The sequence below is a fragment of the Gekko japonicus genome, unplaced genomic scaffold (assembly GCF_001447785.1).
Source record: "Gekko japonicus isolate JY-2015 unplaced genomic scaffold, Gekko_japonicus_V1.1 scaffold92, whole genome shotgun sequence".
NCBI lineage: Eukaryota > Metazoa > Chordata > Lepidosauria > Squamata > Gekkonidae > Gekko > Gekko japonicus.
Genome location: NW_015169780.1, coordinates 478,731 through 496,208, shown reverse-complemented (window position 1 = coordinate 496,208; position 17,478 = coordinate 478,731). Strand labels below are relative to the sequence as shown.

The following is a 17,478-nucleotide window of genomic DNA, read 5'->3' as shown; positions in this document are numbered from 1 at the left end:
ATAAAGAGACAACCACATGGCTTCTCCAATAAAGTCTTTTGCATGGAGCATCTGCTAAACCATATGCCTTGGCTTCAGGTTCAGCTGCTGATAACTGAAACCACTAATGAGTCTATCTGTCAGTGATGTGCCTTGGCCATTGATACATAATTTGGCTTCTACACAGAGACTTCGCCTTACTTTACAATTCAGTTTGTACTTTGCTACACAGGCCTTGGTACTACTGTTTGTTTTGGTGAATCTGAAATTAGAAAGGCTTCCTCCTGTACTTAAAAAGTCTTAAAGCATGACTGGCAACCCTATGTCGATTGCAATCAAAGCAACAATCCACGTGGGCCAGTGTGTCAGGGATTGCCTCAGGTGCTGGCTAAATGCCTCCTCAGTTGGCCTGCCCAAAGCTGGAAGGAAGTGCCATGGTTTCACCCTTGGAGAGGCTCATCAGCATTAATCCAGCGTGATGCCTTTCTTCTCCCAGCCAGATGAAAATGCCATTCCTTATGTAGATACAGATAATTAAAGCAGTTGCCTGAAAATAATTAGATACAGATAAGAAACTAGAATGTAAAACTCAATTCCAGTTTGCTGAAAAAGCCAACTTGAGGCCTTTCTACAATATTAGGATTTATTTATACAGTTTGTTGCATTCATTTTTCTTCTGCTGTGCATTTTCTAGTCTGTGCATATTTTCTTGGAAGCATGAAATCCTCCCCCACCACCACTCAGGTGATACTTAAAAAAAAAATATTTGAAACATTCTAGATTATAAACATCTATTACATATTTGTGGTGTGATTGATCTGGGTAAAACCCAAACAAACAGAAAAACTCCTCCTTCCCCTCCATGGAAAACAAATGTGAGACTGAATATTCCTCTAACTCATGTTTTGAAGGACAATTTTTCAAAATGGGCGGTGCAAACAAGAAATAGCCTCTCTCCATGCTGTTATGCATGGATAAAGTATTAGGGAACTGGGATTGCAAAGGAACCTGCAGAAATATATGTCAAAGGCTACATTGTGGTTTGGGTATGCTTTGATTGGTCATGTGGAAAGGCGCTGCTTCAGGTTTTCAGGCACACCAGCAGTTTTCAGTTCATTAGCTGGCTGTGCTGTTGATCTGCTAAACTTCAGCAAGCCAACTGCATATTATAGCCTTGTTGAGAATATGCCAGTAATACAAACAGAGTGTGGACTCTGTTATTGCTTTTCCATAATGGCTGCTGATTTAATCAGTAATATTCAAACTGTTCAGGCTTTAATCAAACATCTGAAAACAAGACCTGTCAAAATTGCAGAACGTTTTCCCCATTTTCTTACTTTATTTGTTCATTACATTTGTACACATCTTTTCATTCAAGGAATTCAGGATGACACAGCATTCTCCAAGGTAAAAACGCATTAGTATTTCCTTTTTTCCCCTTCTAATTTTAAAATTAATTTTGTTGTGACATATTTCTGAGTGACTTCTACAGATTTTTAATATTTAGATTTTAAAATGGACCTTTTGGCCTTTTATGCCTTTTCGCAGCTGTGATTAGGATGCAGTAGATTTCTTTTTAATCTCTTGCTTGTGTGTGCAGTTTTAGATTTGGACTTTAAATAAAAAAAAATTAATTGGTTTCTACTGCTCTTAGTTACTTAAAAAAATTACTACCATTTGCAACATACGTACATTTTAAAACAACAGTAGCAGTAAAAAGAAACCTAAAGTTATATAATGTTCTGGCTAAAGCTGGCCAGATAGTTTGGCTGACTGATGTTTTCTGTCTTTAGAATGAACCCAATGGTAAATTTGCTGGTTGTTTTCAGTTGTACTTAGTTGCATGCTATCTGTACTCCTAAATAACAGTGCAATCTTATGTTGAGTTAGTCCAGTCTCAACCCATTGATTTCACTGGAATAACTCTGCATAGGATTGCACTGTAAATCACACCCCAGTGACCATGCAATTATGTTTGCACCCTTAGCCCCTTTCAAGACCTCCTAATTAGTTTAAGGCTTTCTGAATTGCATGCTTTATGCCCTCATTTGTTACAGACCTGGTACATTATGGCCTTTTGAAGGGGGAAAAGCCCTTCAATAACTGCCACAGGGTTTGGGAAAGTTTAATGTTCCTATTTTTAATTCTATTTGTACCTTCATGTGAGTACATTAACACCCCCTTTAAAAACTGTAGCTCAAGTAAGTAAATCAGCAAAGTAAAAAAAAAATTGTGTGGATGAATGAAAGAATGAAAAGCTATGGCAAGAGCAAACTGTGCTTCCTAAATTACAGAACTACTACATAAATAATCAAAAGACAAGAATGGAGCATGGGGTACATATAAGCTTCAGAAAACTTACAAAGCTGTGGAACATCTTGCAATCTTAATAAGAATGCTCAAAAACAGCCGTATTCAATCTGCTTGTCCTTTGGGATTCTAGAAAGGAAATTGCAAGACATATCTGCAATCTTACCTATAGAGAGTAAACAAGTTATAACACAGGAAGCATCTGCATTTTATGTTAAAAGAGAAAAATACTAACGAATTGGAAAATGTGTCCCCTAAAATGCTGGTTTACAAAGTCTAGTTTGTAGGACCAAAAATGTTAGAAAATATTCTGGAATTGCAGTATTTTAAAAGTTTGTGAAAAAAACAAGGTATTTCCTGGATAGATAGAATTCTTAAAAGGGGGAGGAGTAGATGAGGTGCCATCCCGTGGGAGATGCATCTTCATTTTATAGTGTTCTGGAACTCCTTTTCAGAGCACTGCAGAGGTCCAAAACCGGTCAGAATCAACACAACATGGGGAAGGAGGGACTCCTTACTTCCCCATGCCATTTTTTCAACCTCAGCCAGTGCCGGGAGACATTATTTGCCAATATGCCCCTCCCAGCACTATTCCAGGTCAGAAGAATAGTACAGGAGTCCCTCTTCCTCCTACCTCCTAGTGGTCCTGACCAGAATAAGGCCCCTGTGCTGCTCTTAGAAGTCATTCTGACTCTAGACAATGGAGGCACATCCCTGGGGCAAACCTGGAAACAACATCTCATCTAGTTTGGCCCAGAGGGATAGGATGACATATCACTAATGTTACCTATGTATATCTATTTCACTACTTACTAAGAAGACCCAGATGTAGCTGTCTTGTCCTGTATAAATCACTCTCACCCTTGTGTTTGCAGGAGAAGGCTGACTTGTTCTGTTTGTCCATGAAATAAAATTTATGAGGGTTAGTCTAACACCCCCTCACTTCTGCCAGCATGGCTTTTGAAACTCTCCCAAGCAATGCTTGACAGTGTCAAACATAGCGTTGCCAGGTCCTCTCTCCTCCCCAGCGGGGGAGTTTGGGGGACATTCCTGGAGGGGGGTGGGGATGTCCCCAACATGATGACATCACACAGAATTGACATCATCACATTGGGGCACGCCTGAATCCCAAGTGGTGAGATCGCTGCTTTGTATTCAGGCGTGTGCACCCCCACTCTCAAAAAGCATTTAAAGGGTCCCTTTAAATGCTTTTTCGTGTGCCTGAATCCCAAATGGCGACTTTCCCACTTGGGATTCAGGTGAACGAGGCCCCCACTCCTCAAAAAGCATTTAATGGGACTGTAGCTTCACTCCTCATGTACATGTGGGCTTAGTCCCTGTGGAGGATATCCACTGATGGAAGAGTTGTAATTTTCACAGAATCTACTTTGCATAATGTTTGTGTGGGGGGAGGTGTTCCGAGAAGGGGGAGCCTGTTTCCCAAGTACAGCGTGAAAGTATTTTGGGCTGCAGTAGGTAGGGAGAGATAATGAAGTCATGCTATGCGCACAAAAATCCTCTACCAGTGAAGATGTTCAGTAGGATTGAGACCTTTGTGTATTTCTGCATAAATCATTCTTACTCTTTGAGAACGCTTTCACTGTGTATATAATGCGAGGGTACTTTTTGTATGGTTTGTTTACATGCCATTGTCATTTTAAATACTGTGCATGATTAGAAACAGTTTCATTGTAAAATTAGCTGGGAACTGGAATGCTGGTAGGGGTTATTGCAGCTGTGGTGGCCATTCATATTAAAGAGAGAGGAAAATGTGAGTACAGAATCAGTTATCTCACAGTGATAGTGCTGGCAGGTCTGGAGTACTGAGTTCTTCCTATGCCTAAAGCTTGTGCTCCTTCCTGGCCATTGAACAGACTGCTGTAGTGTAACTCTTTGCTTAGACTCTAAGCTACTGCCTTCTAAATCAATCCTCTCTGGATCCCCCTGTGTACTGCTGTTAGACAACATTGCTTTTAAAGATTTCTTGCTTCAGACTTGTTTACTTTTCCCCCTTTCCTACAAAGCTAATTCATAAAGATCTCCTTGGGTTTCTTTTTCCTTCCATTGCCACTGTCTTATGAGCACTTTATGCCCCATCTTGTTCTGTCTCATTACTATGCCGTATTGGTGGTAAGGCAAGATTCAGAGCATTGCTGCAGGTTCAGTCCCTCCAGACTCCAATTCTACAAATTAGCTCAAGCTTACAGCACATCCAGCATTACATCATTCTTCAGGAGGTGTTTTTCTTTATTACACATCTTGCTAGGAAAGTGTCTTTCTAGCAACTCTTAATACAGTTCCATAAAAAATAGCCTTTTCTTTCTTTGAACAAAGCTAACAAGAGTCTGCTGTTTTTGTTATTTCTCTGTGCTAAACATGTACACTCTGATCTTAAACAGGAGCTTTTGAATTCTCATGTGTATTTCAGTCTGTTTATTTTAGATCATTTTATAGGTAGGTTGAGTCCATGATAACACTTGATAGCATGGATTCATCTACCAAACTTATTCTGCTTCTTTTTTCCTTTGAAGGACACTTGTTTTAACTGATATGGTATTTATTAATTGTTTTAATTTTTTGTCATGCTATGTAATCCTGTTAGCTTGTGAGGCAAGGCGGGGTATAAATACAAATAATAAATAACTTGTTGGGGCACAGCTAGCAGATTCACATTTTTTCTTGTTTCTTAAGTTCTGTGATAGGGAAGGTGCATCCATCGAATGTTACATATTGGGTGACTAGGATGCAACATTTTTAGACAAACCCGCACCCAATGTATAGCATTTGTAACTTTTTAATAATATATCTACATCTATCATCTACAATGACTGTATTTTCTCTCTCTTTCCTGTTATTTACTATCTATTCTTTTTCTGTATCTTAAAAATAAAAAAAGGTTGTGTCATTAGTGAAACCCTACTTAGGTATAGGACATAGGTCTATCTTAGGTTGGGTTCAGTTGCAGTTCTCAGATCAGGAAAACTGCCTCCTTTGGTCATATATCGCAGAACACTCACATTACCCACAAATGGGGGCTATGCAAAGCAGCATAAACGTCCCTATAAAATAAAGACTTATTTTCAATAATTGCAAATAATGGTGTTGATCTTTAACTCTTGCCATTGAATTGAATGTTCAATGAACTACAAGCTTCCATTAATTTAAGGTGCAGCTGTCACAAATGAGCACAAGTCGATAGACTCCATAGAATTAACTGTTGAAAATGCTGATGTCCTCATTGTAGCAGTTTCTTAGTAATGTAGCATTTCACATAGCATATTGTCTGGCATTCTTGATGAAGGCAGAAAAGGCTGCAAGTATGCTTAAATAATAATGGGACATATCAGGCAGTTCTCTGCTGATCAGTATTTTAGTGTCCCTACTTGCTTCAAGTTTTTAACAAGGCATCTTAATAAGATAATTGGTTATATAAAATAAGCTGGGGGTTTCATGGTGAATGTTCTTTGCCTGCCATTGTTTATTATTGTGGATTATCCTCCATTTTTTATTCTAATTGCCTTAAAATAGTCTTGAGCATGTATATGTACCCCTTCCCTATTTTACTCCAACTTTGTCCAAGGAAGGGGTGCATGTATACTGTTTCCTGTGATTGAGAAATTCTTGATAGTCCTGTGTCATGTTAAGAATAATATTTCAGAAACTCTGCTATATAACACCACTGGGCATACATCCTTATTTTCTGACTTGATATTTTCCTGGGATCTCCAGTTGTCTCTGTGTGTCAAATCTTTCCTGTCACTCTGCATTCAGTCTTTGAAACCATCTCTGTCATTTAGGTTTGCAGAGAGCTTTTCCTTCTCAGACAAATGTGATCATTTCCCCTGGCTCCTTAGTTTGCAGATTCTTGTTGCTTTACTTTGTACAGCAGCACATGAGAAGTTCCTCCTGGTTTGAATTTCGTTCTGCCTTGGTTAGCTAAGTCTTTCCGTGGACAGTAGCCAAGAGTCACAAAAGCTTCATTCTGTAGCCTTGGTGAATGTTATCTGTGTATTCTCTCTAGGGATGCCCAACTCCTACTAACATTGTGATATTGCACTACTTTGTGGAGACTTTTATTGTCAGATTATTCAGTGTTTCTGTAGGTCATATCACTGACCATGCGTAATGTGTTATGATTCCTTTTTTTTTCTGCCAGTTTGTAATTTTGTATTAACTGTAGTGACTGTTGCTTTTCTATAACTCTTAAAGCAAGTATTTAAGTTTCTCTATTCAGTGGCATGTTAATTGTTCTCCTGCATTGTTTATTATTCTAGACCTATATCAATTAACTGAATCAAATAATGGTTTGGTTTACTGAAAAGTTCCTTTTCAGACCCCCTCCTCCACTTTCCCCTATTGTGTTGCTTAAATCATGCTAATAGGATAATAAAATAAATTTTCTTTTAAAAAAAAAATCTTAAAGTTAATGTGTGTCTGAAGGGCTTTAAATGGGTACTCCCAAATGTTGTCACTCTTACTTACCAAAATGATATACACAATAGAAAATGTGTTAAACATCAAAATTACCATGAGAGCATATGCATTTTATTCCAGTGGAAATATCTATTTAGAATTAGCCATGAAACGGTGTTGAGGATATAGCCTCAGGGATGCGAAGATGTATGAAAATACTGGAGGGTGTAGAAACATCAAAACATGATGGAGGGTGAAATGTGCCCAGTTGTCCAGTGAAGTTCTTGATCAATTTGTTTGCAAAAATTGAAGCATGTGAGACATGTACCCCAAAGTTGGTACACAGAGGTGCATGCCAAATTCTAGTCTCAAGTGGAGCTCCATGATTCATTTGGTGCCATATAAGCAGGATTGTAGGGAAGTCTAGACTTACTAGGAGCACATGGCTTTTGCGCTTTACCTTGCCATAGTACATTTACTTGCTGTTGTATCATAGTGTTATGTAGAGCTGTTGCCGCTTCTGTAAGCATTGTCAGCAAGGCCAGCTGACCTTCCTTTTTCACAAATAGGGTTCAGATACTTGGCTTCTTCTGGAATATGCAGAATTCAGCTTTGCCTTTGGCTTAGAACGAACGTGAGAGAGAAAGAGAGAGATTTGCTTTTGTACACTTCATGGTTTGTGGTTAAAGATCATGTTGAGGAGGGCAGAGACTGGTAACCTGGGTGAGAAGAGGTGGACATACAGCATTGACATTGACCTATGGCTAGGAGACAGCAAACCCTGAAGGGAGAGGAGAGCTAAGATGTTAATTGTTTACCCAGTCCAGTGGAGCTGTGCTTCTGAGCAAAGATGCAAAGACGTCTATTTCTTTAACACAGCAATTCTGTTGCATATTTTCCTGGAAGAAGGTCCCTTCCCAGTAAGTGTGTTCAGGATTTCTTTTGCACAGGATTGCTGTACAGGGGTCATTTAGTAGAAAAAGAGCTGCAGGAGCTCATTAGCATATCTAATAAGCTATTAGTATAATAGCTCATTAGCATATGCCACGCCCCCTGACATCACCAGAAATTATGTCAGAAGGGGAAGCAAAAAGGGGGGCATCTTCAAAAGCATCCATTTCCCTTCCCCAGCCTACCTGCCAAGGCGGGCTTGGGGGGGGGAAGCAAATAGAGAAGGGGCTTAAAGTTTAAACTCCTTCTCTCTTTAAAGCAAGGGTCATATTTCAAGGGTTACAGCTTGACATATCGTTCTTACAATGCTCTAAATAAGTATGAATACTGTGTTTAATGCCTTATTTACTTAATAAAGCTAGCGTGAGCCATTAATTCTAATCTTTAGGTGAATTATAGACCATTATACTTTGTTGAACTTCTTGTTTATTTTTCATGATTATTTTTCTTGTATTTCAGTTTAACTTTTAGTAGCTTGGGTGCAGCAACTCCTTTTTCTGAGTCAGAAACCTCAGAGGTACTACCAGAACTGCTTGAACTGTCCTCTGATTCACGGTCACTTTCATAATCTTCTTGGGTGTTGTCTTTATTCTTTCTTTCATCTTTCATCGGGTTTTGTTGTTGTTCCTAACAGTCTTTGGCTTTCTAGGCAGAATCAGTCTTGGTCTTCATATTGTTGTAGTTAAATATCAATCCTTCTGGGAATATCCATCTGAAAGGGATTGAATTGTTGTATTGTTAAATCCTTGTATTGCCATCTTCGTTACCGCACCTCAAATGGAATATCCTTTAAAATTCTCGCTTCTTCGTCTTTAACTTTCAGGGTTTTCCCAGATGTCGCTTTTAAGACTGCATCTCTAGTAGATCTCTTGGAGAATTTCACAAATATTTCACCAGGCAGCTTATTTTTCTTGATAAAGTCTGGATAGGTTCGATAAACCAAGTCCATAACATTTTGTAGTAAATCCTGCTTAAGTTCTCTCACTGGTGCTAAAGCGTTGCTTATTATTTCTTTTAGATATTCTCCGTTCTGTTCTGGGATACCCTGGAAGCGTAAGACATACATTGATCTCTCCATCTGAAGCTCTAGCAATTGTCCTTTATCACAAATTTGCTCTTTTCCCACTTCTTCCAGTTTCTGTGTACTATTCTTTGTTTTTCCTTCAACTTTCTTGATGGCTTTATCGGCCTCAGCTGTTCTTTTGTCAATTCCCATCAGTTGCTTTTGAACTCCGTCAAGTTTGTTGTTGATGTTAGACATCTGCTCCAGCAGAAGGCGCAACGCCATTACCAGCATACTGGAGAGATCAGTGGCTGCTTCCGGTATCCGGGTAGGAGTTGTTGTCTGGGTAGTTCCTGTGGAAGGTTTCTTTTCCAGTGCCATTTTTCTCACTCTGCCAGACATTGTTTACTGAAGAACAAAGTTTTTAAGATTAGAATGAAAGTTCTTCGATTTGGATGAGCTTTGGCTTATTTTGCTCCTTTCACCTTATTAAAAGTCTCTCAGATCAGTATCGCTTTTCCTTTCAAATTAACGCTTAGGAACCGCTATCGTGGGGGGGGGGATCCAGCTCCTCTTCACCCACTAGTTCTCCCGTATTATAGTCCCACACTCATTCTTGGCTCAGCAGCTTAAAAGGGGATTGCTTGACTCACAGTTTATTACGCTTGTCTTGTAGTAAGAGCATATTCACACTGGATCGCTTACCCGCTCCATCCGGCAGCCCACTCTAGTTGCCATGATGGCTTCACGGTGGCATGACCTCTTGGGATGAGGGATCCTCAATTCCTTGGCTGTCGCCTTGGAAGAGGCACCCCCCCTGCACCCCAGGCAGGAAGCCCCCTACAAGGCCCCAAAGGGGGGTCGCAGAATCATCCGAAACCCCTCCTGTCCGCTGTCACTCAACGCGTCCACATCGGAGCAGATGGGATGTGTCTGATCCGTGAGTCACCAAAACTGGAAATCCCTAATACCCTCTTGAAGCTGTCCATGCTTGTAGCCACCACCACCTCCTGTGGCAGTGAATTCCATATGTTAATCACTCTTTGGGTGAAGAAGTACTTCCTTTTATCTGTTCTAACCCGACTGCTCAGCAATTTCATTGAGTACCCACGAGTTTTTGTATTGAGTTCTCTAAACTCAGTTTAGAGGGAACACTGGTCATGTCAGGTGTATTAAATAAGGAATCTAAACTATTTTCATTTAAATAAAAAACAACTTTGGCAAAACATCATAGTCATTAGTACTATGTGGGGACTATGTGGAGACAGTTACTGACTCAGACAATTTCAGAGCCCAGAGAGGCAATTCCAAAAGAAGAAGAGTTGGTTTTTATACCCTGCTTTTCTCTGCCTTAAAGAGTCTCAAAGTGGCTTACAATCGCCTTCCCTTCTTTTCCCCACAACAGTTACCTTGTGAGGTGGGTGGGGCTGAGATAACTGTGACTGGCCCAAGGTCACCCAGCAGGTTTCATTTGGAGGAGTGGGGAATCAAACCTGGTTCTCCACACTGGCAAGGTTTCCAGGGCTCAGGGTAAAGCATCACTTCCTGGCATAGTTCTCAGTCCTTTGACCTTCTAGGCTATGCCCTTTAACCTGATGAAGACTATGTAGACCACCTTTATACTCCCACCACAGCCATTTCAATTTCTCTGTTCTTTCCCACTTCAGTGGGTTTGGAATTATGTAAATATACTTACTGCTGCACTGCCATTATCCCATGTAGCCAATATTTGTGGCTGTTTTCTATATATCTAGTAAGTTTAGCTTTTTATTACAAAGCACACAGGTTTATCAAAATGTTGTACTAACGTTCACATCATAGTTACAAGGATGATACACTTGAAATGTCCGTACACTGCTTGAGTGACTAGCATGTACATTGAAGGTTAGACAGTTCAGTTTAGTTTGCTTATCTTGGTGGCAATTATCAGAAAATCATGGGAAGAAACACATGCACAATGGACAAGGAAAACCCAAGCTCCAGTTCCCATTCAGCCATGAAATCCATTGAGTGATCATGGGTTAGTCACCCAGTATGCTTCTCAAAAGATTATATGACAAAATGTAGTATATAGATTTTTCTCTTTCAAAGAAGTGTGAAAGATACATGTGATCACAGAATAGATTGATAAAAGAGATTGATAAATTTTGTGCTAATTTACTTTTATTGCTGGTATGTGGCAGATGTATGTAAAAGTTATGGATATTTTAAAGATGTGGGAATACCCATTTTTTAAAAAAAATACCTTGTGCATACAATATTAAATTAATATTTAATTAAAACGTAATGGAGAATAGAAAAGTATGCATTATTTTTTTACTTCAGAAATAATTATGAGTATCCCAGAGAAGGATATGAATCTTCAAGTGTAAGCATATATTTTGGCCAGTAGCAAAATGAGGGAAGATAATTTAAGACTCTATTGCAATTCATTGGGTTACCCTGTTTTTGAGATCCCCAGTAACTAGCAGTCTGCATATATTTTCCCTCAACTCATGTCTACACAAGTCCTATGTTTTATGGTATCTCTGTAAAGGGCAGGTAAAAAGAAAATGGAATTGTGTGTTTAAAAATAACATCCCCCCTTCCCACAAACATACACACACTTAAACTAATTCTCTTTCAAAAATAATATCATTACCGGTACTAGAAGCTAACTAGTCCCAAGTGCTAAAAGGTGTTTCCTCTGGTGATATGTTTTGCTGCTACTAGTTCTGGGGTGTGTTCTGAGAGCTAGTAGGGATGGGCATGAACTGGCTCATGAGCCAAAATTCAGCATGAACTTAGGCCGATTCAGAGCCCCCAAACCAATGTCCAAGCAGGGAGAAGCAAAAACAACCAGTGTAATGGCTGCCAGCCATTTCATCCTAACAGCTGATGAGTGCACCCACCCTGCTGTTATGTTGAAATGGCTCCCATCCGTTTAAACCTAACAGCTGGGTGGGTCTGCCTGTCAGCTGTTATGCTGAAATAGCTTTAAGCTACTAAATCTGTTGGTTTCGCTCCCCCTGCTTCGAAGTGGGGGGAAGTGAAATGGACAGATTAAATGACTGCTTGCCATTTAACTCTTCCTGGGCAAGCCCCCCCTTTCTCCTGGCTGTGGTGAGCCACCATAAGGAGAAAGGAAGAACCGAACTTGCTGGTTCGGTTCAGGGCCTTTTGGCTTGTTTGTGTCGGGGGCCATCCCAAACCAGATTTTTTTAAGTTTGCACCCATCCCTAATAGCTAGAATAGTAAAGGGTTGGATTTCATGGATCTGTTCCAATAGTGGTGACACCTGTATTGAGGGAAGGCGCTAACATAAGCTGAACACACCCATGGAATCTAGTTGTGGGTATGCAACAACTTTACATGAGATGATTTTAACTGGAGGCTTGGTTGAGCTTGCAGGTAAGGTTGTTACAAAATAATTTCCAGCAGTTTTTAGAGGGTAGCCACGTTGGTCTGCAGTAGAACAACTAATTTTGAGATCAGTAGCGCTTTAGAGACCAACAAGATTTTCAAGGTGTAAGCTTTTGAGAGTCAGAGCTCTGATGAAGATAGCTTTCAAGCACTTATACCCCCCAAATTTTGTTGGTCTTAGTAGGTCCTGGGCTCAAATCTAGTTAATTTTCAGCAAATTTTATAATTTTTCTTTCTTCTTAGTATCAGACATGCCTTTGGAAGTAGTGTTTAAAATAACTTAGCTGGCTCAGTGCTGTATTTGTCTTAACAGAAACAAAAGGAAATGAAATTGATTACCACAATACAGAAGTTTATCATAGATTTAGAGAGCTTTTTCAATGACTGTTATTGATAAAGGTGATATAATGGCCTTCAAACCAGGCATCATAGACTAAAGGAAGCTGAAATCTGTCAAAGACAAAAGCGAAAATGCAATTTTGTTTTAGGTTGTGGAGCTGTCTCTTCTTGACAGCTCTGAAGGATATCTTAAAAGTCAGTGGCAATTTTGGTCTTTTTAATTAAAATTAATCACTTTTTAATGTATCTGAGGCAGTTTTGAGAACTGGCTAATTTTAACAGGATGAGAAATTATCTTTAGAGAACCTTACAGTATATATAGCACTGCAAGTGACAATGTTTAAATATTGTGAGAACTTTTTAATTGTTGATTGAGTCACTAAATCAAAGATTATGCACTGTTGGAACTAGAAGTTGTGGAGCATGCATGGTTGTCACCAGAATAGAAGTGACATTTAATTGCTTTGCAGGGGGGGCATTAATACAAAGGCAGAGAAAACTTGCAATGCAATGATTAGTACAATGCATGCCTTGACATAGTAGGCATTGTAGGAGTCTACTGATTTTGATTGCAGTCACATGTGTTCTGTAATGTCTAGTTCTGACATTAAGAATTGGATATGATGGGCACAGGAACTTGCATTGCTATACAGAATGCTGCTTGGCATACTATAAAAGCTGGAATTCCTCTTTGATTGGAATTTTTTTTTAAAAAAAAAAATCTACATTTACCCTTGTATGAATTTTTCCTCAGTGCCTTTCTGCTTTCAACATTCTCAAATTGTAGGTTTCAGGCAACATGGATGCAATTGATGACTATCTGCTACTTCTGGCAGTGTGTCCTCGTCTCCAACAAAGGGGAAAGTCATCTCTGTGCACAAAGATCATTTATAGTCCTGCCAGGGATGCCTTCAATTTACAACCTCTTTCTTCCCCTTACAATCTACTCATATGATGATGGGTGTCTTACTAGCACTTCTGTATCTTTCTCTACAAAGTGGGAAGTGCTGTGCTGTAACATGGGAAGAGATGTATTGGGCAGCATTTGAACAAGGTTTAATTCCAGTTTGGAATCCTGTTTGCGGGAAAGAAACAACTTCAGTTTGCCCAGGTGCCTGCATTCTGATGTCAGGGCAGATTGTTGTTTGATTCCAAGACTCCCCAAACCAAGAAGCCTTCAAGTCAAACTCCATGCATGAGGAGAGGGAGTGAGTGTGTGAGCACAGCAGCGAGCTAAGTTCTCTGAGAGATCTGAGTTGTATCCTCCCAGCTGCCAGTGCATTATGCTACTGTTCTCCTTCACACAGCAGTCTTTTTTAACTTCCAGAAAGGTGAAGATAGTGTTTGTGGGATGAGAGTGGATAAAAAGTCACATTCCGCAGTGAGAAGGCACAAGTTGCTCTGCTTATGGTGTTTTCAAGGCTATGCAGGGCAAGGAGTGATTTTACTTGAGTCTCTCTCCTCACTGATGTCCTTGACGGACTTGGCTTTTGTCCATGAGAGTCATATAATCTCCAGCATCAGTTTATTTTTTCACGAGGGATCTAAAAATGCTGTTGGAGGAAGGATAATATGGTGGGGCTTATGCTGTGCTACCTAGTGTCAACCAATGAAGGGTGGATAAAAAAAGGAAGAATCAGATTTTGTAATGCTTTTAATGTTGATAAGTTGCTGAAATAGTTATATGACCAGAAATGCATTTTTTAAAATAATGGAATTGTTTGGGGTCCTTATATGACCAGAAATGCATTTTTTAAAATAATGGAATTGTTTGCGGTCCTTTCTTTCCAGAGGCGAAATGGAGAAGATATTCCAGTGGCTCAAACTAAAAACATAAATCACAGACGATTCGCTGCTACTTTTAAGCTTCGGGAAGTGACAAAAACGGATCAGGATCTATATCGCTGTGTTACTCAGTCTGAGAGAGGATCTGGAGTCTCTAACTTCGCTCAGCTTATTGTTCGAGGTAACATTACAATTTTTTTTTTCATTCCTAAAACCACATATTCTTATGATACGTGACCACACCTTCAGCATATTTCACTAATCTCTTGAGCTGAAATGATATAGAAGGAGGAGGAATGTACCATACAAGAAGAGAAATCCGTACAAAAATGAAACTGTATGGCTGATGGCTACAAAACATGACTCTCAATGATACTTAATAAAAATACCTTGTTTGCATTTTCATTTACTAGAATGTTTGTTTACTTTTAAAATCAATTGTTAATTTCTACATTTTCCTTTCCAGAGTTTCTTTGTTACTGTGAAAAAAAGATTTATGTGGGGGGTAAAATCAGATTTGGATAAATTATAAGTTTAAAGTTATCTGACTGTCCAGCAGTCTTGGAGAACATCAGTGAGACCTAGAAAGGGACCTCCCTTAAAATACTGTCATTGTGTTTGCCAAGCAGCATGTGCAATCCTATTCTCAATTTAGTAGAAGGGATTTAGAGCTCTCTAATTTTTATAAGGTTTATGACAACCTGTTTATTGCTACACCACTCCCCCAAACATTATTGGTGATTTACATGCATGTGTGTGGGTATCAACTGAGGCTGAAAAGAAATATAATAATATTTGTGTGCTGTCAAGTCATAGCTGATTCATGGCTTCCCCAGGACCGTAGGGTTTTCAAGGCAAGAGATGAGCAGAGATGGTTTGGTTTGCCACTGCCTTTCTCTGCATAAGCAACCACAGACTTCCTTGATGTTCTCCCATCCAAATACCAACCATGGCTGACTCTGCTTAGCTTCCAAGCTCTGCCAAGATCGTGCCTAATGATCTTAAACATGCAGGATTGAAATACTAGATTGAGATTAATGTTTAATCCTTGCAGCTGTGCTGCCATGAATCATGGTTGCAGTCAATCCTTGTACTTGTTTTTTGGATTAAAGATGTGGGGGGAACAGTCTCCAGCAGTAAATGCTTTTCAAATGTATCTCTCCCCCCCCCCCCAATCTGTTACTTTTAACCACTGTGCTGAATTCCTATCTAGCACTTTGGATATCAGTTTAAAGCTTGTGTAGATAGAGTTCAGTGCTCGTTGTTCTATTTGAAAAGCAATATGTGGCACTAATGTTTTCTTGTTTGTCTGGATAACCACCAAATAAACCTCGTTAGTCAAAAAGGTACCCTGGGGGATGAGCTACCCTGGTGTTAAAACTGTGCTGAAAATTAACTATAGTGACAGGTCCTATATCTCGGTGGCACTTTAAAGCTGACATCCTGCTACATGGATACAAAAGATGGTAATTTTAAAGGAAATTTTTGGGCCACTGATATGAATTGCCTTTAATAAGAGCTGGCATAGTATTGCCCATTGTCAAAGATGACCCAGGGGTAAGAGTTTATTAGTGCATTTCCTTCTAAACCAAAAGTGACAGGGCATGCTTAAGGTCTTTTTGTTGCTGTTTGGAACAAATGAAAATTTCAGTGTGGAGTGCTCATGCTGAAGAGTATCGATCTATATGTTCCCACAGCCGCAGGAAGATGAAAAAAAAGATACGGTGAAACACAATTTACTTTGTCATATCTTGACTATTTCTTCCATATCATTTTGAGTAATGAGACTATCCTCAGCTTGTAGGAGACAAATTTTGACAACACTGATTATTATTGAATGAGAGATGAATAATAGCAGCTGTTGCTGAAAAGTATTAAAACGAGGGTTATTTGATTACCTGAATAAGGCATACAGTTAACAGTTATAATTGGTTGATCTCCCTGAGGATGGAGAGAAGGAAGCCTAGAAATGTTAAAGTAAAAATATTGCACTGTTCAAATAAGTTTCTCATAGTTACATATTTCTTTGTGACTTGAATGAGAAGTTTCTGATAACATTCTGATTGTTGTTAGCTAATGTCTAGATTTTAATCTGAAGCAAGGTTTCTCGGTGTTATTTTACTGGCTTTAGAAGAGATAATTTCCCCTTTTTACCATCACAAGATAGAAGACCCTATATAGTATTCATATTTACATTTACCAAAGAAGTAGTGTCTCAGTAATGCAGTGCAGGAAATCTTTGGCTTGAGCTGAGCAGTATTGATTTAAATTGGTTTCCATGGTGCAACTGTCACTCTTAGGTATTTGTGTAAATAGTTCCTGACCCCATCCTTGCTTCCTGAACAATGTGACTGGCTTTCTGTAGAGTCAGACAAAAATATAATCTGACTGAAAAATCCCTTGAATATCCCTTCAGTTTTTGAGACGTATGACAGACACTGTTGGCCAAGTTATACAAATGTTATGTAGTATTGTAATTATTCTTTTTTTTAAAAAAAAAAAGAAAAAAGAAAAGTGGCATCTTACAATCAATCACATTTTATCCCACCTTTTCTCCAAGAGTACAGGGCAGCATACAGGAGTATTTCATATTTCATCCTCACATCCTGTCAGATAAGCTAGGCTGAGAAAATGAGACTGGCCTGTGATCACTAGTGAACTTCATGGCTGAGCGGGAATTTAAACCTGGGCCTCCTAGTTCAACACTAATCACTGTCCCACACTGACACTTAGTTCTGTTTTGTAATGGAATCAATAACAGTTTTGTTGGGAAAGTATGAAAACTGTAAAGATGGAATGGAGCAAGTAGTGTCTGTTTTACTTCATACTGCAAAAGGCAGGGTATGTAGTAGTATGAAATCTCAGATCAGGTGCAAATTTACACTGGTGTACCCTTAGCAAGTTTACGAAAGGGAAGAACATTCTGAATGCATTTTCTGTTCTTTCAGTGTACTCTATATCTTGGCTTGGATCCGGACTAAATGTCCCAATCACAATGGGGCGAGAATCTCCCACATACAGTAGTCCTGATTTCTACCACTGCACATCTATTTCAGTGTCTGTGGAATCTCTCCTTTGCCTATGTTAAAGATTGAATCCAGTGAAGCCCTGCCTGCTCCCCAATGAACCACTCATTCATGTTTTATTTACTTCATTTATACCCTGCCTTTTGCTCCCAAATGGACCCAAAGCAGCTGATATCACTCTCTGCTCCATTTTATCCTCACAGCAATCCTATGAAGTAGGTTACAGGCTGACAGAGTGTGACTGGCAAGGTGGCAATCTGGACCCAGGCC

At 39.4% G+C, this 17,478-nt stretch overlaps 1 protein-coding gene across 1 annotated transcript in view; it reads left to right on the top strand.

Moving 5' to 3' along the window:
* PTPRK (protein tyrosine phosphatase, receptor type K) overlaps positions 1-17,478 on the top strand; it is a 492,629-nt gene that overhangs the window by 194,934 nt on the left and 280,217 nt on the right. Inside the window, 1 exon segment of the mRNA XM_015416770.1 lies at positions 14,189-14,363. Coding sequence (XP_015272256.1) covers positions 14,189-14,363 — 175 coding nt within the window.